The 23,936-nt window shown below is 36.6% G+C and overlaps 1 protein-coding gene across 3 annotated transcripts in view; it reads right to left on the bottom strand.

Annotated features, from left to right (window-relative positions):
- The window catches only part of CDKL5 (cyclin dependent kinase like 5), a 127,459-nt gene that overhangs the window by 59,683 nt on the left and 43,840 nt on the right, over positions 1-23,936 (bottom strand). For all 3 annotated transcript variants that reach the window (XM_031050965.2, XM_031050967.2, XM_031050966.2), the window contains exons 2-3: positions 17,257-17,488; positions 16,675-16,709 (exon numbers count right to left, since the gene is read on the bottom strand). In XM_031050965.2, coding sequence (XP_030906825.1) covers positions 16,675-16,709; positions 17,257-17,320 — 99 coding nt within the window. In that variant the 5' untranslated portion in view covers positions 17,321-17,488. The remainder of the gene's footprint in view (positions 1-16,674; positions 16,710-17,256; positions 17,489-23,936) is intronic.

Raw genomic sequence — 23,936 nt, 5'->3', positions numbered from 1 at the left:
CAAGCAAGACTTCTGTTACTACTAATAGATGATGAAGAAATGTCAGCTAAGTCTTCATAAAAACAGCATTTCTACAGATTAAATTTCAGTTTTGGGGCTAAATTGAGAAAGACAGTTTGTAGACTTATTTCAGGAAGTTCCTGCAAAATCCAAAGTCTCATGACTAGACGGGTGTATTTTTTCTTATATCTCAAAAAGGAGAAAAAAAGGCTAAACATCACCGAAGTTCCAGGAAGATTTAAAAAAAGCCCATTCTAACGAAACTTGCCCCTACTGATCAGATTATCTAACACATCCCACTTTTAGATCATGCACACGCACATGTGCTTTGAGCCAGAAAAAAAAAGATACACAGAATTCTTGAAAGTTTGTCTGAATATGACAAATGAGTATTTCTCAGGAAAAGGAGAAGGAAAATAATGTCAATCTCACCAATTTTATTGTCTCCCCACTGGAAATGTGGGGAGAGGGAATAAAAAAAAAGGTGCAGAATGATGAGCTGAAGGTCAAAGAATAAAAAGCCTAAAGAGGCAAGGAAAAGAAGGCGCACAAATGCAGGCTGAAAACAGACTGGAAGGGGGAACTAGGATAAGGTACCTGAACTCAGAAATTAGTATTAAAACCAGCATAACAAATAAATGAATGTGAGCTCTAAATTTTACTGGAACCTAATTTAACTGAAAGCAGAGGAATGGTAAGAATTCGGAAATAGCTGCAAACCCACTAAAACCGCATATAAGTGTCATTCCACAGAGTTCTGGTATGCATGGGGGATGAAAGCAACAGGTTACTAGTTACACCATCTCAAATACTAGAAACTGACAGCTGTGTGACAACTGCGTGGGTATCCATATGGTGTTATATGATGAATTTTGTGTTTGAGAAGTCTGGAAAATTATGTGCAGAAAAGTTTATATATAAGGATGGCATTATTTGAGGGGAAAAAGTAGCATTCTTTTATTAGAACTACTGGTGCACACAAAAGAAACTGAAACATTTTTTCAGGTCTAAAATAGAAATAGCAATCTCTAAAACTAAATTTAAACTGAGAACAAGTATATTCTGTGTTTAAAAAAATCAATAAATCCACAGAAACTCTTGAATATTTCCTACGATCAAGTCCATCTCATTTAGCCTTAGCCAGCTAAGAGTTATATATCCAATGCGCATTGTCAAGTCTTTCCCCACAGCTAGTAAAAGCAGGGCAAGGAGAGAAGATTCAGCCAGAAGGCTACTGATTTTAATAATTTCCAGATGGTAAGAATTGCTTTTTGGATGTTGGACTCTCAATTTATATAAACCAGGGAGATAGGTTATGCAAGACTTACACACTGAAACAGTGGGTGAAATTAATTCCACGCAAGTTACTCGACTTTGCAACCCTTCTGTCTGGTTTTGGGGTTTTTCTGTACTTTTTGTCATGTATGCACAAACTCGTATGCAAGCATATGGTTTTAAGGTACATTTCAGAAATAGTTATTAACACTAGTAACTCCAGAGATATTGCCTTCTCTGTATCAGTATTTTTTGAGTTCTGTTGCTAAATTAATAACATCTCAGTCCACTGGATTGTGTTTGCAATACGCATGCTAGAAATACAAATAAAGTCTTCCCAAGTGTGCTACCGAAGTAAGAACCTCTACATTGCCAACGTAACTGTGCAGCATCAATTCTCACATCCCACAAAGCAATCTGGCATAGCTAGCAGTAAGACCAGAATTTCTGAAGCTCATCTCTCTTCTTTAGCCTGCACATTAGAGAACATGTTCTCTGGTGACTACCTGCATGAAGCTATACATATCTCTGCTATAAGCTTTGCATTTTCTTTCCCTGGTATAACTAAAGGTACTACCTGGATCAATAAAGCCTTAAATAACTTAAAAACAGTGCCCCATTAGAAATAGCTCCTTTCCTTACACACAGCTCCCAGGAGAACATTTCAGACAAGATCTTTGAGTAAGAGCACAAAGGTTAACATGAGAGGCTGTCATAAGAAAAATATGTATTTAGAATGTGTGTTATATATTGATCTCCTACAGCTATATTTCTCTCAGTTCCAAGGCACTTTAAAGACTCATTTATAAAGAAGTAGGAAAAAAAAAAAAGTAATCACTGGAGAAGCTTTAGGGTTCTTTGTGCAGTAAAGGTTTCAATTTTTTTACTTAATAAAATTTCTCATTTATATTTAATAATAATACTATTACTTCAGATTTTATTAAGAGAATACAAAAAAATTTAAGATTACTGAAAAAAATCCAAAAGCTAAAAGTGCATAAGTAAGCTTGGATCTTCATCACAGTATTTAGTCTAAACTAGGTGCAGATATGAAAACCAAAGTTTCTTCATAGGAAGGTTGCCTTCTGTCCTTTGTAAACTGATACAACAGCAAGCCTTCTTCTGGTACAGAGCATAAACAACAGTTCTAACAGCAGTCTGTTGACAAGCGCTTGTATTTGAGTGTACTAAACCTGATTTGGTTTCATTACAACACAATTCTGGATGTGAGGTTTTTTTTAATTTTTACTTTAAGCAGCATTACAATGTAAAATATCTAGACAAAGCTCTGGGTATGATGGGTAATGTAAAAGAACATTAATAATTGAATCATTAATTACTGTAAAAATTTTATGATGTGAAAATCCTCATAAAGAAACAAAACAAACAAAAAAAAAATCAGCCTTCCTCACACATTTTTCATTCAGGTAGCCGAGTCTAAACAGTCAACTGTCACCACCTCTTCAAAAAGATGAAGGTAGCCTTGTAGAATGTTATTTGTTCACCCACCCTAACCCAAAAATCCAAACAAATCCATGGACAAAAGATGCCTGGACCTAATTCTACCCTTACTTTTGTCTTTCCACTGATTTATTCTTTACAAGAAATAATTTTTAGGCAGATATTTTCACAAAAGGAGTGATATCCCACTGAAAGAATCTGTGACTTATTGTTTCCTAGATCTATCAAAATTGACTTTTTTTTTTTTTTTAATAGCTCAGTAGTGGTAAAAATTGCTTTCCTTCATGCAAACATGTTTAGGGAAAAAGCACAAGATGCTTTGGCAACCAGAATAATTTTTCAGAAAGTTCCTGAAACATGATTTTTACATAAACAGATGACTGAAAGCTGAGAAAAAATAATCATGAGACTTCAGTTGTAGAATTCCTATTCAGATTTTGATTAAAGACTTTTATACTTCTGCTGAATACTTTGATAAAACAACAGAATCATTACCATTCATATTTCATATTGAGGCACAAATGTTCAGTTCTCCTATTCATGAAAATAAAAAGGACTTACATAATAGTTTGCTAAACTGTATGCTAGTACATATAAAAATCTGCAAGAGGCAACAGAAGGAATGGGTTAGTATCAGTTTCTAAAACTAATCAAAGGAGATCACTTGCTGTAACCCATCATCTAAACAAGCATGTGTGTGTGTGTGTATACCCTTGTGCATGATTCTTAACATAAAATCATAGGATGTGTTTGAGTTCGAAAGGACCTTAAAGATCACCTAGTTATAAGCCTCTGCCATATGCATTAGAAACCAAAAGGATGTTGGTCAAGCAATAAAAGAAAATCTTCAGTAACATAAATTAGAAACTACCAATTTCATTGAGAACCGTAGTGAAGAGAAAGTGAGAAATATCACAGACGGGCTGATCCTGTTCATTTGCTTCACTGATACTAACAGCACCTGAGAGATCTGGTTTGCAGTCTCTGTTTTATGTAATCTGGAGAACCTGGATGAAGAGGCCATTACACCCCTTAGTTTCTAAGTAGAATTTCCTATTTTTATACATATATATATAAACTAAACCTGGTAGAGTCCGTGGCATAGATGTTGTTTGCCATCTCTTAAGCCTTCCTAAACATCACTAGCGAAGTTCCTACTGATTCTCTTTTGCCCCCCAAACAGTTCCCATTCCTTACACCACTACAGCAATGTTTATAGCAGTAGAAGCATGAAAGACAAAATTACAGCAGCTTCAGAGCCCAGGCTGCAATTCCACCAGATACTGTCTTGTATACACATCTAACATAATTCTTCAGTAGCTGATACTTGTGTTTGTTTGGGGTTGTTTTTGGTGGTTTTTTTTTTTTGGGTGGTGAGAAAATGCACCACTTGGGTGAATTATTCTCACACACAGTCACAGGAAATTTGATCCTGCAGAAGCAGCAGCTAGTCAGCTTTACTCTGCAGATGGCATTGCCTGTAACATATTTCTGTGCATAAACATGGCATTACTACACCTCTGTTGAAAATGTTAATTGATTTCAAGAAGATAGCTTGCCTCCTGGTCAAGATGTGTACTGTCAAAAGAAGAGGTAGGTGTAACCAGCCAACCACATTTTTTTGGCCCTATAGAAATTAATCTTTCTACACCTCGGTGCATGATTACACTTACAAATGTCACCTACCTCTCTTACATTTGAAAACCTCACAGTTACTAAAAAAAGTCTCTCTAAAGCCAAATGGAAAATGGATAATAACAGTAACCTTACTCAGCCAAGGTCAAGTCTAAGAAAACCACAATTTTCACCACACTGGAATCTGTGGTAATCTTCTGTTATTAGAACTATATGTAAAAATATGCCTTATAATAGATCTGGAAAGGAGTTCTCAACACTATAAAGACTGTTCTTGGACTGAAAGATCAGGAGATACAGCAGTACCTAAACTAAGCTTTCTTTCTCTCAAAACATTTTATGGTCACCTGATACTTAGTTGCTCAATAAGGCAGCACACTTTTATACAAAGAATTAAGAACAGAATAAGAAAACAGGCATATTTGTATACCTTGTTTCTTCTGCAGAAGTATGTAACAGATCAGGCTATGTATGAAAAGTATGAATAGGGTAATAAGAGAGACATTGAGAGAATAACACACACAAGCATAAGAAGAAACTGCACAAAAAGGTTTCAAGAATAATTTTTATTGATAATGGAGAAAACTGTTCCCAGGATGGTGCTCCTATAGTAAAATTGAGTAAAACATTATGTGAAACCCAGAAGCTTGCAGCACGGCTGACTCACAAGCAGATCCTGCACCCTAACAACAGCAGGACACCTTCAAGGTTGCAGCTTATAACATATACCAGCCTCTCTCCCATTAGTTCATCACAGAAACAGGTTCTAGACATACATTTCAAACAAGTTCCAAACAAGGATAACAGAATCATGGAAGTTGAAGCAAGCAAGATTGAGGCTAAGGCCAATCCCATAGCAACAGACAACCTCTAAGCATAAAATATATAAAAAGATGTAAGAACTAGTTTGCTGTCACCATCAAAAGAAACCACAGAGAAGTAAGGGGACTTGACAGCTACTTGTCCTCCACCCTGCACATTGATAGTGCCCAAATTAGATACTGGCCATGTGGGCACACACCTACACCTTTATACTTCTAAGAGTATGGGTATAAGTGTACACGTAAATAAAGTAATGAAAGAATGGGGAAAATTCATTCCAACTCAGCATCTTGCAAGTATTCACTTTTCCCTTCTGTAAGATTTAGACCGAATTTTGTTATATTAACCTTTCTATGTGTCATGGTTTGAGCATGTTTTGAGGGTGTTTTTGTTCAAGGTTTTTTCCAGCCAGGTGGAGGAGGGGAGTCTGGGAGGAAGGAGAGACAGGACACCTGACCCAGGCTAGGCAATGAGGTATTCCATACCATAGCACGTGATGCCCAGGATGCATACTGGGAACGAGAATGCTGGAGGGGGGGAGCTCTGGAGGAAAATGGAGGAGGGAGCACATGGTGCTCGGCCTGGCAGGGTGGAGTGAGTTATGGGTTGGTGGCTGGTGGGGTGTTGTATTCTTTTCACTTGCTGTTTGCTGTATCATTATTATTTGTAGTAGTAAATGGCAGTAGGGGTTTTGTGTTATGCCTTAGCAATTAAACCGTTCTTATCTCAATCCGTGGGGGCTACATTCTTTGGATTCTCCTTCCTAACTCTCCGGGAGTTGGGGGACTTGGTTTAAACCACGACATATGCTGTGGTTACCTACAGAAATTAGAGTTCACATAGATGAATAAATGGAAGATGCTTTATCAAAGTTTTTAAGGAGCAAGTAACTATAAACCTGAGAGCAATGCTGCATATGTGTTTCCAACAGAGCATTACCTATATTATCCAGGCACAAATCTTCACTTTGCTACACATCTGAAAAAATGGTAACAGAATTCCTTAGAGTGGGTGATTTTTCACAATGGGCAAAGTTAAGCCATTACATTAAAGGGTTAGGATTTAAAAGGACTTGCATGAAGATTGGTCTAGTTCAGCAATCTAAGCTAAAGTAAATCAGAAATAATATAATAAAAAAGCAAATACTTTACAAATCCAGAGGGTGTTTTGGTTTTCCTATGAAATTGGCAATTGGACTGTTCTTTACCAAAAGCAAGCAGCAGACTCATCAAGTCCAGGTGCTGCTATGTATAGCAAACCGGAAGCAGGTGTTTTGGAGACTTTCATAATTGCAATACATGTATAAGGGACACTTGGCATAAAGAATGCTTCCAGTTCTGTGCAAACCTGCAAAACCAGCTAGCATCGAAGAAAGACTGAGCACTATCCAATCTTAACAAAACAGCTTCTGTTCTAGAGCTCAGCTGACCTCCCACCATATTCAAAAGTTCTTGATAGCCATTCTGTGATGGCAGGCCTGTCTAGTTCTGTTTAGCTGAGATCAGACACTACATACACTAAGCATTATTATTAAGTTCTTTGCATGGAATTTGATATTTGTACACATTTAAATCATATGTAATAACTGTAAACTATTTTCCTTTTTCCCCTGTTTATTGCTATCCAGGCTTTGAATGAGAAGTAAACACCACTGTACCTGAAGTTACGTATTCCAGACTTTTTTGTTCAAAGAGAAAAGAAAATTTTCTATTTTTTCAGGGGGTATGCCACCAATTAGGAGTTACACAGAACTGAGCAATCATGGAAAATTAAATTACTTTAGCCAGAACATTTACCTTACTCACTGTACTTCTTACTGATGAAAAAAAAAAACCATGTGCCGAGAAGAGCTTATAGCTTTCAGATATAGTGAAAAGCTAGGAAAGTTTTTACTATTATTGTCAATATTTTCCCTACACTGTCAAGTATTCCTTTCCCAGGACTCCTGGCTTAAAACAAAAAGGCTTTAAATTCACACACACACACACACACACAAGTTTATATAATTTGCATATTCAAGATACTTTAGCATAGTAACATTTTAGATTAACTTGACTTCTACAAATAATTTTGAAAGCCACCCAGATCCTTTTTTTACCATGGTGCATTTAATATTCTACATTAACGTTCTTCTCAAACACTGAATTACACTCTATTGTACTGGCCTTTATTTAAATACATGGAGCATCCAGAGATCCGTCATTAACCTAGTGCTCTTAGAGCTGCTCACATGTCCTACAAAAGTATAAGAAGTCTACAAGAATTCCCTGCAGGAAAACAATTAGTCTAAAATTTAGAAAAACAATTATGCTACACAGTAATTTGCAATTTGATGACAAGACTAGACTGTAATCCAATATTCAAGCAAGTTCATACTACTACAGATGTAGTCCTATTATTAGCCATATGTTGTTCCTTCTCCCATATATTAATTTGCATTCCCAAGCATGCACCACTACTTTCCTAATGACCCAAGACCCTACATGAGGTCTCAAATCTTCATCTATGTCAATTTCTTCTTCTGCTGCCTCTAAGAAATACTGCAGTCATGTTTTTAAAGTTTAATTTTCAGCATAACATTTTCAACTTTTTGCAAGAAAGACTCATTTATATGGGTAGTCTTGCTCTGCGTGCTCATCACATCTACAGTTAAAAATAAGGTTTCGCTTACAAGTGCATTAGAACGAGATAGAGCACTGCAAGCTGTTTGCAATTAAGAGCCATTAGGGGCAGCCACAGAACACACTGCTGCAGGTCTGAATATGATTCCTCTATTACTACAACTGTAATGATATATAATCCCTTTGCAGATGGGAGCATGCAGCAACTACTAAGGAGGCTGTCTATGTATTTATTTATTTCCAATGAAAAGTGTTATTTGCAGCAGAAGCAGTAACTTTTCATTTAGTCAAACCAGTACCAATAGCAGGAATTCATGCAACATATTATGTAAAAGACAATCAGAAAGACACACAATTTCTTTAAGAAACAAAGTGTGACAGATGTCTGGTTAATCTAGAGCCATTAGTGTGAAACTGGAAAAAGCTGTGTGACTAAAAGAAATACTGATCTGAGACACTGTGACTGTAACAAATTACTTATCCTTGACTTAATTTAAATTGAAAGCCACCAGTAATACATTTCCTATAACCTTCCCAAGGTGAGATGAAATACTCCTGTTATTTTTAACTCAGGCTTCTATGCCTCCTTCAGCTACCTTCATCACTGGAGTATAAGAGTGATCACCTCTTTCTCTCCCTTCCCCTTCATGTTTTGAAGATTTGCAGCATCAGGTTTGTGCATCTCAGCTTTGTACTGCATGACATTCCACTGCCCCATGTTATAATTGCCAAGCAAACTTAAGCCATCCTAATTTGTGGCACTAAAAGTAACACCCTCATACTGTACTGCTTTAAATTCAACACAGGTGAAAAAAAAAATATCTTGGTATCTTTCCACAACATTTTAGTTTCTCCCCTCTAAAAGCTCTCTCATCTTTCCCCTGCACCTTCTATTTGTAAATTAGCCTTTGGGGAGAAGAGAGGGGGTGAATGCCAGTTTTGAATGCTGAATACTGCCCACATTTGAGCAGGGTTCATAACATGTCAAGTACACAGAAGAAGGTAAGGGAATGGAGCATCTTACAAGGGACCTTTCATATAGCAGTCTGGATTGTCATAAAAGACTCAAAGGGAAACACCACAACTACAGATTTGAAAGCAACACCGTTCAAAACCTTTGGCTGCAGGACAAATTACAGACAGACCAATGTCAATAATAAATGCATTACATTTAATGAATTTCTTTTTGTGATTGCTTTGTACAGCCTGGCCAGGTCCTGTTTAAGAAATCATTGTATGTGATTGAAAAAGACAGCAAGGGTTTACATAAGAACAAATTTAAAACTCTTTGAAATACAGCATGCTTTGGCAATCTATAGCAGAAGTAACATAGAAGACAACATAATCTAACAAAAGCAATCAAATGAAGACCTGGGACTACCTTACTCTATGCTCTCATCCTACACAGCCTTAAAACTATGAAAACCAAATATTTACTTCAGCTAATCCTAGAACTCAGGCTTTAGGAAACTGAAACAACACCAACTAGAGATCTGATTTTTTTTCCTCCCCCACTGGAGTAGGTAAATAGGTTTAGAGTTTGACAGCTTTCACAAAATTAGTGCTCTAGTGGTTTTTATTATTTTATGAAACAACTCTTTTTAAAAAATTGCAGAGAGAGAATAAGACTTTGAGGAAAATACATAAAAGGCAGCAATCAGAGAATATTATAGCCCACCTTGGGAATGGGAGGTGAGGAAAGACCAAAGAGTCAGCTGTCTTCCCAATCTGTGTGATCTCAGCAGCTTAATTTCTACCCTCCATTCTACACAACTATCTGATCTTTTGCGCAATAGCCATACACATATGAACCTTCCACTTTAATCTAAATCAGGACTTCATTGATATTTAAAACACATTAATACAATGCTAATCTGATTGTTTCCCCCTACCACAGGGAACTGAGAGGAACCTGAAAGAGGCCCAGGTTCATGTACAGACAAAACGTCACAATGCACAAATGAATAACGAAAACTTTAGAAATTTCCAGTACCACATTAGCATCTACCCTGCATAGTAAGCAGCTACAGTTGATTACTGTATGTCATTTACCTATACAATAGGAAAGTGATAACTGAAGTGAATTAGCACTAATTTAGCTTACCTCACACTGCCATGGAAGCACAGTACAGAAGCCCATGAAAGAAATACTATACACCTGATATTTCAAATGAGAATTCTGTAAGGAACTCAAAAGGTTATTCATTGCCTAATGATGAAATTAAAGCAAATGGTTATTAAAGAGTTAATATGATTTTCAGCACTACAGCTTGCCCAATAACTCTATTTCCCCCCCCGTAATACTCAAGACAGATCTCAACTCTGACTACTGCAAACATTTACTACTGGCACACTGTCTACTTCAGAAGCTCAGTAAAGGTCTCATGTTCACTGTATGTATTTCACACAAACTTTGGCACAAAAACACACCAGTGAGTGGGTGTTTTAGCCTTAGGAACAACAGCATTAAGTACAATAATCCTCCCCAGGTAAGCTGCTGTTACTGAAAGAAAACGGTATGCTGCACAGAGATTTGCTGTCAGCCATCATTAAAAACAAAAATCTTGCCAAAACACATTTGCTTAGAAGACAAAATTAGCAATGCTGGTTTTAATTGCATACATAAATCAAAAGAAGATCAGCAAAAAATTTGAGGCCGTAACCAAGTAGAGGCAGCAGCAAGACAGCAATAGTAACAATGAGAGAATATATGACTTCTTAGACATTAATCATTAGGATTTGGCACTGTACTTTTTACCTGGTTTTAGGTGAAAGGATAATTATATGTAAATTGATGGTATGTAAAAAAAAAAGCCTAAGGACAGTATTTTACACAGTATACAGACATATCAGTTAATGCTTTAAACAGTATGCACAGGCAAACAGAAGACTTAAAGGACAGATGGCTTTAGGCACAGGCTAAAGTAATGAAAAAAAATACACTGCTGGCATAATCTGTGCTAGAATATTCTGGTGATAATGACTCCCCAGTAGAACTGTACCAATTAGAGACACTGAATACTTTGGGGAGTATCACAACATGCCTGCCCTGCTCTTCATCTGTTGTTTACCTCTAACAAAGTCACTTTTAAGGTACTGAGCTAGCTGAACTCATCTGATGCAAAATGACCATTCTAGTGTATATCAGGGTAGTAGACTGGAAAATGTCTGTGGATGACTCAGCTTTACTCTGAAATGATAAAACTAATTGCTTAAAATGCTACTAACATAATTCAATTTTTGCCGGAAGGTTCTAACCTGAAATTCAAAGAAATACAAATATTTAATGTATGCTTTCCCTGAATTGAATGACTTGACGCATAACGCTAAATGCTCAGTATCATCATCTTCTATTGTTTACCACTGCAGTCTGTTTTCCACAACTTTTAACAGCAGTACTTTCATATTTACCTTAAGATTAGTCACTAAAATGTTCAACAGCAGTACTGTACCAAGTAGCTATCTACTTGTCAAAAGCAGACAGAGAAAACTCTCCTTGCATTATTACAAAGTGTTTAGTGAAGTACAAACACCAAGAACCAGAAACTTCTGAATCAGCACAGCTATTATTCTGGGGGTTCAAGCACCAGACAGTGCTAGTTTATTCTCTAGCTGAGCAGTCAAAGTCAAAATCTGAAATCAGCTCATACTACATTCACCATATGAAAGGTATTAACACTGAGTGGAAAGAAATGCAGGCAGCAATATGTGCTCATTTTAGGAACTCAGATTTTTCATTTACTCATCATTTCATTTCTCAGTCATCCAAACAGGAACTACTGTCAAATCAATCAAATTCAAAGAATAGGGAAAAAAAAAAAAGACCTGTATCCATTTCAGGAAGAAGTTGAAGATAAACTGAAGACTTTATTCTTCAGTCCAAGCACTTGGCTTAAGACAAGCTGGAGAGTTAAGAAACCTTGAAAGCCAGATCTAAAGCAAGAACATCTGAAAGCACAGCATACTGAAGATAAACACTGTTCTCACAAACAATTACACTTACCTTTTAATTGTGGTATGTGAGAGAAACTCATAAACATAAGGAGGGTTAAACATTTACCATTTAAGAGTTAAGCAACAACACTAAAAGAAGGGTCTCTAGAGACCCAGTATGAACAGTAAGACAATCTTAATAACATTAGCAGATACATGAATTGTCAGAATAACTTCTCCCTTTCCCAGGCAAATTTGGAACTACATTTTTATAACACCAGGCAGACCATAAATTTTCCATGAGTATGAAGCTCCCATTCCCTCTTTGAAAGCAACATAACCAGGTCCCAGATTCCTGTAAATGAAACTCAAGTGTAACGAGAAACAAACAGGAGGAACTAGGTGTCAGTGCACAGTTATAGAAATATGCATTATCTGAACTACCTGTCATCCTAGATGATGAAATCCCTCAATAGGATCACAGAAAATGGGCTTGCATGACCACAGCACTGCCATGAACAGATGCAGGATATTCTGAGAAGGAAGAGCTAAGAAGGAAAGGAGATTCTTGCAAAGGAAAAGGAAGCTTGCAGGCATGGACTTTTTCTTAGAAATAAGTAAGAAACAAGTCTAGGTTTTGCCTGAAGGTTAGAAGAAAGAACAACCCAGGTGGCATTAGGGTGAGTACCTGCTTCAAAGCACCTGATCAAGACAGCAAAATAGATAAATAGATAATAAAGATAAAAAAATAAATCCAGTTTTTAAAGAGGACTTGGAGCACTTCAACATCTGCTGCAATGACAATACAGCATGGTGGAGACAGAAGATATTCTGGAAAATGCAGACAAAACTGACCAATGAACTGATAGGAACGTGAAGGTAGCTGACAAACGAAGAGGCAGTGACAATGTTTAGTCACCCTGATCAGAAAGACCACTGTGCATCAAGGAGTTACTGATGCACACAGAGCTCCCTAAGGACGCACAGGCCTGCGCTGCACAAGACGCTTGGCTGCAGGACAAACTCTGCCAGTTCTTGCAACAGAGCAGCCAGGAGGCTGCTCCCACTCAACAACCACTATTACATCACATGTAAAGTAAGGCCTTGCCTTTGATCTAAAAGCACAGCAAGAAGTCCACACATGAACATCAGCTTTGTTTAACAGTAGAAATGATTAATAGAGTTTCCTTGTAGGAAAATCCTGTAATAGCTTGAATAATGAAATACACAGTTTCAAAGTATACCAAATGTTCTGCCTGTATATTGCATCGAAGTATACTGAAACATTTACAGGAACTTTCAGCTTAAGTTTTGCCTCTAGGCTTCTTTTTTCAGCGTGCCTATCTTTGGACACATATGGCTTTCCTACAGCATCTTCCTATAATTTTACTGATTTTCAGTCGCAATGTTGTCCTATTAGCTTTGTATCCAATACCAGTGTCCTAAGACTTGTGCCTAAGTCTCTATTAGCAAAGGATAACTGCATGAAGCTGCAAGCCCAAATTGCAAAGTAAAGGGGATAGTGGTTTTATTTAAAAGCAAATATTTGATAAGTCTTAAACATAAGCAAAAATTATTTTCCTCAGCCATGGTGTCTGACACTGCTGAACTGTTCAAGTGGCTTTCCAGTAAACAGCCAAGATCCAGTAAATAAACCAAGAAAACTTATTTTACTAGTTTGGGAATATAAAAATGTATTTCCAGGACTATCAAACACAATGCACTCCAGTATATTTCCTTACAAAAAGTCCCCTCATTAAAAGAAGGAGAAAAAAAAAAAAAGCTTTTCAGAACATCAATTCTGCTTTATCAGTATTATTTGTATTAAATTCACATCAGAAAAAAAAGAAAAAATTCCAAAACTAATAAACAAAATCATCAAATAAACCCCAAAGCAACCAGATAAATCAGATAAAGAAATCTTTATGCTTGAACCACAATTAGCAATAAAGGATTTGCAATAAAAACATTAAAACATGCTGTATAATAATGTAAACACAGTCATTTAGAGGAGCTACTTCAGCTTTTTTGATAACGTTCCCTTAGCAAAATAAAAGCACATAATAATGATAAGGTATTAGCTCCTTATGCCATTCTCTCCAATTTAAATCCATACACACATGACTATGAAACTCACTGGGGCATAAAGATATATATTTATTGAAACACTAGGGATCATATATTGCAATTGTTGCAATTAGGGGTGAGCTCCACATTTCACACAAAATTTACCCTATCACCAATAAAATGGAGATAAATTGACTTACAAGAGCTGAGAGTTTAATCCTGGTATGTTCCCACTGTTTATAAATATGAATATAAATACTTCTATATTTAAATTCTTAGACATAATTGCTAGCTTGGCACAAAATGAAAATTAGCACATGCTGAGGGAGGCATGACCAAGGATGGTGTGGTATATATCATACATACATTAAAAATACTGCAGCATTCTCTTGTTTTTATGCTGCTTCTGGGCTTCTTATGTGGTACCAAACAGACTTCCTATGAAATGTACTCAATGTTCAGTTGTGCTACCTGCAGGCAAATAATGTGGAAGAATTTCTTACTTTGTTCATCCATACTTATAAGAAGTATGGCTATCAGCAGCCAAACAGTAAAAAAAAACCAACCAAACCCAAAACCAAGTCACATATCCTTGCATTTCAAGGCAGTTCTGTTAAAACTTCATGAAAGTTAATGAAATCTTTGTTTTCCTATACAAGTAGGGAAGTTATATTAAAAAAATACTTCTTGATCAAGGAGAACAACCACATATACTGTCCTGCAACAGGGTTTTTTCTCCTTCGTATACAAGTAATTTTTCTTAATAATTTTTTTTATTATGGTTTGGAAGAAATTCCCATTCTGTGCCAATTAGTGACTGTTTTTAAGTCTCACCTGAACTCCACCCCTTTAGTTTACAGTATCTTTGATCTCACAGGAATTAGAGTCTTCTCCCCTTTTCTTCTTCCCTTTCCTTCCCCATTAGAAAGGTGTTTCTTTACAACTTCTACCATGTTCATTCTAGTCAATGATTATCATAGCCTTAAAATTTCTGTCTATAATTTAGATCTTTTCTGTCTTAAGATAGCAAAAATCTGTAAAAACCAGGCAGCACCTTTCCACATCTTCAAGCTCCAATTCATACTGCTGCTCCATATTTAAAAGGAATAAGCCAAGTAAAAACTAATAAAATGCATCAAAAATGTAGGAACTAGGAAATAGTTATATATTTTATCATGCCTACAATTAAACATAAACTAAATTCTTGTGGCAATTATTAAACATTTTTTTAACAAACCTTGCCTAGGTAGGCAACAAGCAGGACATGCCTGCTCTGAATCTATGCAGCAACTTGCAAAAGAACTGGGGACGGATCCCTCTCAACATATTTTCCAAGGCATACAAGGAAAAAGTTAAGACGACGAACAGCAGGTGAAGGATGGGGAAAAAAGACACATGTCAAAGTTTAACTTCTAGATAGTTTTGGTGGGGTTTTTTTTTCAAATCAGATAGCCCCTAAAGTCACCTGCTCCTAGACATTGGGTGCAGCTTGTTTTAAGTGAGTGAGAATCATAAATCTGGAAGTTTAAAATAGCAACATACCTTGCCTTTTCTTCAGATCTCCAAATACTGGAAACCCTAGGTCTTATTAAATCCACTTGCTAGCAGCTTTAACAATTACAACTTTGTTTTAGAACTTCCATACAGTTGGTTCAATTAATTTTCAAGCTGAGGAAAAAAAATGGTGTGACTACCTAAAAGTTTAGATCCTTGCATAGGCTGTAGGAAGAAACACTTCCCTGTGCTAAAGGAAAGCCTTTCCTTTCTAGTTATCTGATGTACTGTAAAATATTCTCACAGGAACTGACAACAGGCTACCCTGGCATTACACTATGCTCATATTGTTCTAAGCTCTTTCAGATGAGGGCATGACTAAAGACATGCAGACATGAAATTTCACTCAGCAACGCAGGAAATCCTAGAAATTTCTGAAGTATCCATGAGGTTACCTTCCATAAAGAGAGCTGCTTAATATAAAATGTATTGTTACTACCAAGGTGCTTTCAAACTATTCACCTTGAATCATAATTCTGTAACTATCCAAAAATACGAAAGCCATTCTATTGAGTGTTACAGTCTCCCTGATGCCTGACAAGGCTTCAACTTGAGATAGGATCTTTCCAAGTCTTTTCTTAACCCTTCTTTAACTTGAAGTCAATATAATAGTGTAAGCCACTCCAAATACATACATCCTCTGTGGAAGTCCTTCTGTGTACATGCTAAAAGCCACTGCAAGAAGGTGGGCCTGCTGCAGTGCGATAACTTTTTTCTAGTAAAAGGTTTGAGCTGCATAAAAAAAAGGCAAACAAAAACAAACAAAAAGCTCCCCAAACTTTTCCTGGAACAATTAATAATTCTATGACTCTCAAAAGTTTAGCTTCACAGAAGTAGAAGTTATTTACTTATATGACTATATTGCTGCCCCAAAGACAGCAAAGTAGTTCATGTCAGTTCCTTTCTGATGAGCAGCAAGCTCAGATTTATCCAGCTTACATAGTAGTTAAAAGAGTGTAGACAAGTTGTCAGATGTCATTTTTGTCTGAAACAGGTTTTTCTTTTTACTACTTCTTCCAAATTAAAATCAACGAGCACGGAAATCAGTGCTTTCATAATGCACTTTCATTGTCCAACAGCTGCAGAAATTCCATATGGATCCCATTCTGTTCCCGTGCCCCAAGACAGGTAAGCAGTTATACAGCAGTATTTAGCAATTAATTTGACATTCTAATTGAGGCTGCTTAAGCATAAACAGCCTTCCAAAACAACCTTTTTTTTAAGAAATCTTATACATAATATCTCAGTTCTCATCACAAGTCATTGTCACAAAATATCAGCGTTTAACTTAAAGCAATTTATTTACCTTGTGTCTGCATTTAAGTACAACGCCATAGGCACCTGAAACGAAGAGAAGAGATAAACAATCTCAAACCAGAAAATAAGAAAGTGGCAAGATAAAACAGTCTTCAGTCACCTTTTAGTTATGGAAATAATACTGTTCCAGCATTAATTCTCCAGAACTTGCACAGACACGGTACTGAAGTTTTGCACACTGAAACAATTTTACAAAAATTGCTTGAAAGTAAGTTTCAAAATGCTGAAAATACTTCCTTTAAATATACTTGGCAGAGCACTTTGATAACCTGCATGTCCCTAGTATCATTAAAAAGATATTAATAAACTTAAACAAACTAAAAAAAACAAAACAAAACAAAAAAACAACAAAAACCCCAAGCCACAACACAGTCCCATTTCTCTTCCTTTTCTTTTATCTCCCAAACTTCTCCTTCCATCTAAGAATGGAATTAGAAGGAACTATAGGGAACTGATGTTTCTTAAAATCTGAATACAGCAGTATTTTGCACATGAAAACTGTTTACCATCAAGACAACTAAGTCAAGCCTATATAAAATCCTAATTCATTTTTTATTCAGATACTACTTACCTTCACCTACAACCCCAAGGATCTCAAATTTATTCATCACATTACCAATGTTAGGAATCTTCATCAAGACAAACTCCTCTTACAGTGGGAGCCACAAAACATGGCACAATAGGGAACGTCCAAAGATTTTGCAAGAGGCAATTGTGAAAAGGCTGTTGGGAGAAAAAAATTCCACCTTGATCAACCAGACTTCTCAGAACCCTTTCTTAATTTCTAGGCAGTCAGTGTCTTCCTGGGGAAAGAAGAGAAAAGAATGTAATTAGTACTTCGGTTTATTTCACACCAATATTGTCTAACAATTTTAACAGACTATTAATTTACTTCTACATTTTATGATGAAGAATGCTTAGCAGCAGTACAATGGACAGAACCTATTGAGAACACATATCTGACAGAACAGCTGGTCTTGTAATCCAATAGTTAGGATGCCTCTTACACTAATAGCTAACTTACTTTCTACAGGACAGAAACAAGCAACAATGTTGATAGGAGCTATCTCAATGAGCAAAAATACGCCCATAATTACACCAAACTGAGAACATAAGTATGTTGACAGCTAGGTAAAAAAAATTGTGTTTACTCAATTAATTATTTGTCTACCATAATGAAAAAAGGATAAAGTAGAAAGAACACTAAGCAATAAGAAAACATTCTTCTACTGCTATTTTCTGTGACTGTTAAAAAAACAATACTAAAAAAACCCAATAGACCGACTAGCAATCAGATGTAGAAAATTATTTCCATATCAGCTTATTTGGTAGAAATGTAATGAACAGCAAAAAAGGTTTTCATAGGGTTTTTTTCTGTGTTCCTCAATCACTGAAGTAATTTGTAAACCAAGCAACTATACACAGATTAAAGAACAAAGGGTTTTGTGTCTGTCTGTTTCAGGTTCACCACATCTCTGCTATAATCTTCGAAGTCTGATAAATGAAATACACTGAAGTCTGGTTTTACTAACTCAGACTGCATTTTTAACCCTAAAGGTATACATCTCACAGTCAAAAATGGGAAAGAGCTAAAATAACTTCACCATAAATTGGAAACAGGTAATTTCCACAGTTCAGTGCTCCAATAACGGGACAACTCATGAGGAACAAGATGGCAGGGTAGAAAAGAATCCATTTAATTAACTTATGTGTAATAGGTGAATGTGACCTGATAATATCAGGTTTGGCTCACACAGAGAGGATTTCACTAGAAGCTATGTGTGCTGGCCAAAAGCTCTGTTTTGACTAAGTCACACATAAAAAAAAATAAAAAAAATAGGACAACTCAAGGGTGGAAGAAAACCACAATCACACTGGCCTCAGTAAGACACGGAGAACATTTGGGGTGTGCATGTGTGTGTGTATCAGTAACTTCAGAGTTAGTCATCCACAGTATCTAGGAAGCAAACGCTGAAAATAAAGCAGTGACTTCTGCATTAAAGGGATGGTTAGTGTTGTTTTTTGGGGATTTTTTTAAAGTTGTTTTCAAAATGGCTACCCACTCCATAATGGATTATTTCAGTTGTTTAATTTACTGTTTCAATAAATCTTTTTTTTTTTTTTCATTTGTGAATTTTAGAAAATACCCTTTCCTTTCTCATTTGGCATCTCCTTCTCACAAAAGCCTTTGTGCAGTTTGTTCAGGCTTTCTTTTCTGATTACAGTAAGAAACTGGAAGCATGAGCTCCTGAAAAAGCAGGAGCATCTGCTCAGATACACCCATCAACAGAACAGAGCCTGTATGGGGCTGCTTCAGCTCTCTATGGAAACAGGCTAGTACCAGGCACATGGTGCAGCTGGCTGTTCTATGCTGCAGCTGAGTGACAGAAATGCTACTACACAGACCATGAAAGAACCATTAATGCTGTAACATAAGCAAGACGCAAGAAAACAAGCCAGCCACGTTCAGAACAGAAAAAAAATACTTTCCAGAAAGAAAGGAACAGTTAGAAAACATCTGTTTTCTATTAGCACTATTCAATAGCATCACCAAATCCTCTATTATTCATCGAGTCTTTCTAGAAATTAGTTTGTGATAACATTGATCACTTATCAGCTAATGTTATTACCATACATTGTCTTTCTGCCTTACAGTGTACACAATACTTTTTGAATCTGTGACAAAACAGTGAAGAAGCTTATGAGATAATGTATCAAAAACTCAACAAGATATTTAGATGCAGTTTCCTCTGTCCCTCATTTATTATTTCTAAATTTCTCAAACTACTTAAAGCTATACAGATCTGCAGCTTGTGATCCACTAAAAAAATAAAATAAAGAGTTCTGCAAGTGTTTTCATGTGTGCATCCTATTTTTCTACTGGAATAAAGGTTAGTATGCAAGCAACTAACCTTATTTCCTGAAATTTGGTATTACACATCTTCCTTTTCCCACCAATCATGTAGTTTTCCCCTTTAGCTCATTAAAAGTAAGAGCCACAGAAAGCTGATCCATTTGTTACACGGTTGCTCCTGGACACATGGCACATAGAGCAGCATTCACATGTAACTCCTTAAAGGTAAAAGCCTGTCAATTCACTGATGTCCATTCACCATGAGTCATACACTTCAACTGGCCCAAAGAAGCACCCAAACCAGCTTCTTGAATTCTCCCTGTCATGACTGACAGCAAAGGTAATACAGATGCACATACAAGCGGACTCCTAAGAGAAAACTACACTTGAGCACCTCTTCTGTGCTGGCTTCCACATCATCTTTGTGCACAACTCTCCTGAGAGCCCTCTATGAGAACCTTTTCTTGAAATGAGGAGAGCTTACAGAAAGATGAAGAGTGTTGTGCAGCAGCAGTATGGACACATACCTAAACAATTTTTGCCTTAGCTCTCTTGCCATATCTCTTCAAGCAGGGCAGTAATTCAAACTAGTTCTCTTCTGCAACATTAGTGAACTCAAGACTAGCTTAACCCATCTAACCACTACACAAAATCATAAATGATTGTTTGAGATCTTTGCTTCCAAAAGCTCATTAAAGTTTGAGAAGAAACTGCTAAAAACACTTGTTCAGTGGCAGCACCCACTGAACTTTGTGTGTTTTTCTGCTTTTCAAAAGGCACTGGCTTTGTTAAGACTGTTTTTAAAATCACTGACTTTTACAGGAAATCTGGTAATATGAACTCAAATTCAATGAACAACTCATAGTGAATAGCAGAGTAATTGTAATAATAAAATAAAAATAACAACTAAACTTTGAACAAAAAAGTCAAGGAAGTTATTGATAGCAAGAATTACAACATTTTGTAATTTAGTGAAGATAGGATGGATTGTTTCAAGATGGAAATAGCAAGGAAAACCTTATTAATAGCAACCACAATTTCATTCTTTGTACTGAGTACCATATAGGTCTGTTTTAATAAGCTGCCTGCTGGCTAGAATGATAACCCTTGCAGAAAAGGAAATAAGGCCATACTTCACCTCTCAGTAGGGAAATAGCTCTCATTCCCCTAACATCCCTGAGGCAGCCAGGTTCACAGCACAACTTAAGAATTAAACCAACAGATCTTTGAGATGGTCTCTTTGTTACCATGACACTATACAAAACAAATTCAGTAAAATGAAACACCATGAAATGAACAAGAACAAAACAGTTGTACTTAATCCAGAGCTGTAACAGTGTGAGATTTTAATACAAATGTAGTTGTTCTGCAACAGCATGTAAACCTTATATCTAAAAACTAAAAATTGTATAAATGTTCTGGGAAGGAACAGACAGACTAATATAGCATTGTGATACCTGATCATTTGCATTTAAATTAAAACAATAGGAGAAAAGCCTAGCTCTTCCCCAATTCCTTTTTCCTTCACAGCCATTAAGAATTCTAGAACATCATTCAAAAGTATTCAACTTGAATACGTACTCCAAGGCCTCAATCCTAAATAAAAATGCTCTTCATTGTTTCATAATCATCAATAGCTGGATGAGAGGCAAGCACTTTTCACATAATTAGATTTTAGTAGAGGCATTTAGCGATAATCATAAACTTGAGGTAGCATTTGTCTTCACAAAATTTGGAGAAATAAAACTGTGCTAGAAATATACAGTTAGATTTGTATGTCAGTGTATTGGACATTGAGTATATAGCTCATTTCACATATTAAGACAAAAAGTGCTATTTCCACCCTGCTAAAGTCAGTTACAAACTTCTAACTGACTTCAAAGTCATCTGTTCACTAACAAAACAGCAGGTCAGTAAATAGGTGTAAAGAGCTTATGTCATATAAGTATCTGTCTTTGATGGTTAGACATTAATCCAAACCCTTGCATACCTTCTGCTGTAAAAGGCACATACGTGAAACCATTAACCACCTCTATTAGTCATGATGTATCACTACTAAAAATAGCAGTGATAATAGTTGGAAAAGAGTTGGAGAAGTTTTTTTTTTTTTTCTGGATTCATTGATCCAGAAGAAAACTCCAGGATAATTATGAGAAATTACAGATTAGGAAGAACAAATTCAGTATTTGAGCAGCTGTAAGGAGAAAGCTAGGAGGAATATTCTGACTTGAAGAATGGAGAGGGGAAAAAAACCCTAAAACCAAACCAAAACAAAAAACTTACAAAAACCAAAACCCCTGAAACCAAACCAGCATATTGGTAGTGAATTTTCCAGTCTCACTCCTGCATTTGGAAAAAGCTACCACCTGTTGTTTTTCCATAATATGGAAGGACAGTAGACCTAACTGGACAAGGTTCTGGAGGAAGAACCGCCAAGATCTCATAATATGAAGAAACCTACAATGTAGAAGCTGAAAAGTGAAAAAGCTGAAGAACAGATAAAAAGCAATGGGGACTTCAATACAGCAAGCCATTTTCCACACCCTAAGCTTCAATTGATCCCCTTCTGCTCATTAAAAAAAGAAGAAAAAAAAAGGAATGAAGAGAACAGCCAGTGAAAGTAAATATAAAAATTAGAAAACTGTCCAACAAATTATGTAAAAGCAAAACACCAAGGTTGTTTGCATCCTTTAAAATTCAACTCCAGCAAGCTTTTATTGACAATGCTAATATCATCACTGGAAGCTGACTTGACTGGTGTTGGCATTCAGAGGAGCTGTTTTGACATTCACTTCTTTTTTTAATAGCTGGTGATATACTGAAATCTTAGAACTCATCTGAACGAGTTATACATCACATAACTGGCCTAAAAGGCAGCATGCCACCATGGCAGCAGGACCAAGGGTGCAGGGGGAAGAACCTGAACAAAGTTTCCATCCAGCAGCAAGCACACAAGTAGGAAAGGATTGAATCAGCTCTCAGCTATTAAAGATACCCATTTGGTTAAATTCCGAAAGGAAAAGTGAGCTTGAAGACCAGGGTGGCAATAACGATTTGGTTGAGTTTTTCTTGTCCAGTGAGTGCTCTTCCTTCTGTATGCAAGTACAGACTGAGAAATAAATTCAGCTCATTCTGAATATATGGACTAAATTCACTTCTCAGAGTTATAATTCAGGATTCATGAGCTTCTTTAACAGCTGTGGCCAACTCAAAAAGAGTGGGTGCTTAGCAGGATGCTTCTAAGACCACACTGACAAATAAGCAGACAGATTATCAAAGCACTGAGCACAAAAGCAGCTCCCATGAGTCATAACAGGAGGACAGGAAAGACAATTTTGCTTCCATTTTAGTCTTCCTCTCCAGTAAGAACCTTAAATATGTCTATTGTGGGTGTGACAGCTTCTTCCACAGCTTATGCTGGTCCTTATGCATGCTGGGCAGTCTTTGTCATAGCTGTAGCAGCCCCAAATTAAAACCCCCAGTGTTCAGAGGACAACACTCTCAACAACAACCTATTAAATCCCTTTGCAGTTTCATCTGACACAAGGAGCCTGACACACATTCACTTCCATCAAACAGAAATGCCAACATCTGCAGCTGAAGTAAAAGCACATTTCTGCATACCAAGATATGGTTAGGTAATGGGGGGGGGGCAAGGTTTTTTATTTTTTTTCCCCAGACAGGAGAAGGTCCTATTTTATTACAGAGTTCTCCTATGGAAAACGTTAATATTTCTTTATCTGACACAGTATTTGTAGTGGTCTCCTTAGAAGTTGGTTCTTTCACTTTAATCTTTCCTTCTCTCTCCTTAGAACACCAGTCTTCAGCAATATCCTATATTCACTTGTTATGTTGCTTACTATTTAGTTCCATATTATCTTTGACAATCTGCCATGAACTTCAAATCCCCAGGCTATAAAAGAGTATTAGAGGCATAGCTTTTTCATCTCTAATAATTACCAAGAAAAGCTACTATTTTCAAAGAGTTACACATTAGGACTCACTTTGTGACTCAATTCCCACATTTGAAGATTCATGTCCAGGGAAAGAAGAACAAAAAAAAGAAAAAAAAAAAAAGGTTAAGAATGAAAGTCTTCCTCTTTTATCACACACCACCAACAAAAAAAGCACATTCAAAGTCCTGAGCAAAGGGAGTTCCTGTCCAAGAAAAGTACAATACATTATCTTCAAGGGAACACATTAGAAGCACTGAGCAGCCAGTCAGCTGAAGGACTACTCTAAAGTTTGAGCTCAGTAGGGTATTTGTGGAAAGAGCCTCTCAAGTTCTTCCATCACGCTCTTCAGTCTCTCCAGTCCCTGGCAACCTACTGTCAAAAAGCGCGCTGCTAGGTTCCTCTCAAAAACAGCAGGAGCCACGAACTGCATCAGCAATCCCG

This window comes from Melopsittacus undulatus, chromosome 2 (genome assembly GCF_012275295.1).
Source record: "Melopsittacus undulatus isolate bMelUnd1 chromosome 2, bMelUnd1.mat.Z, whole genome shotgun sequence".
Taxonomy (NCBI): Eukaryota; Metazoa; Chordata; class Aves; order Psittaciformes; family Psittaculidae; genus Melopsittacus; species Melopsittacus undulatus.
This window is presented reverse-complemented; position numbering and strand designations above follow the sequence as displayed.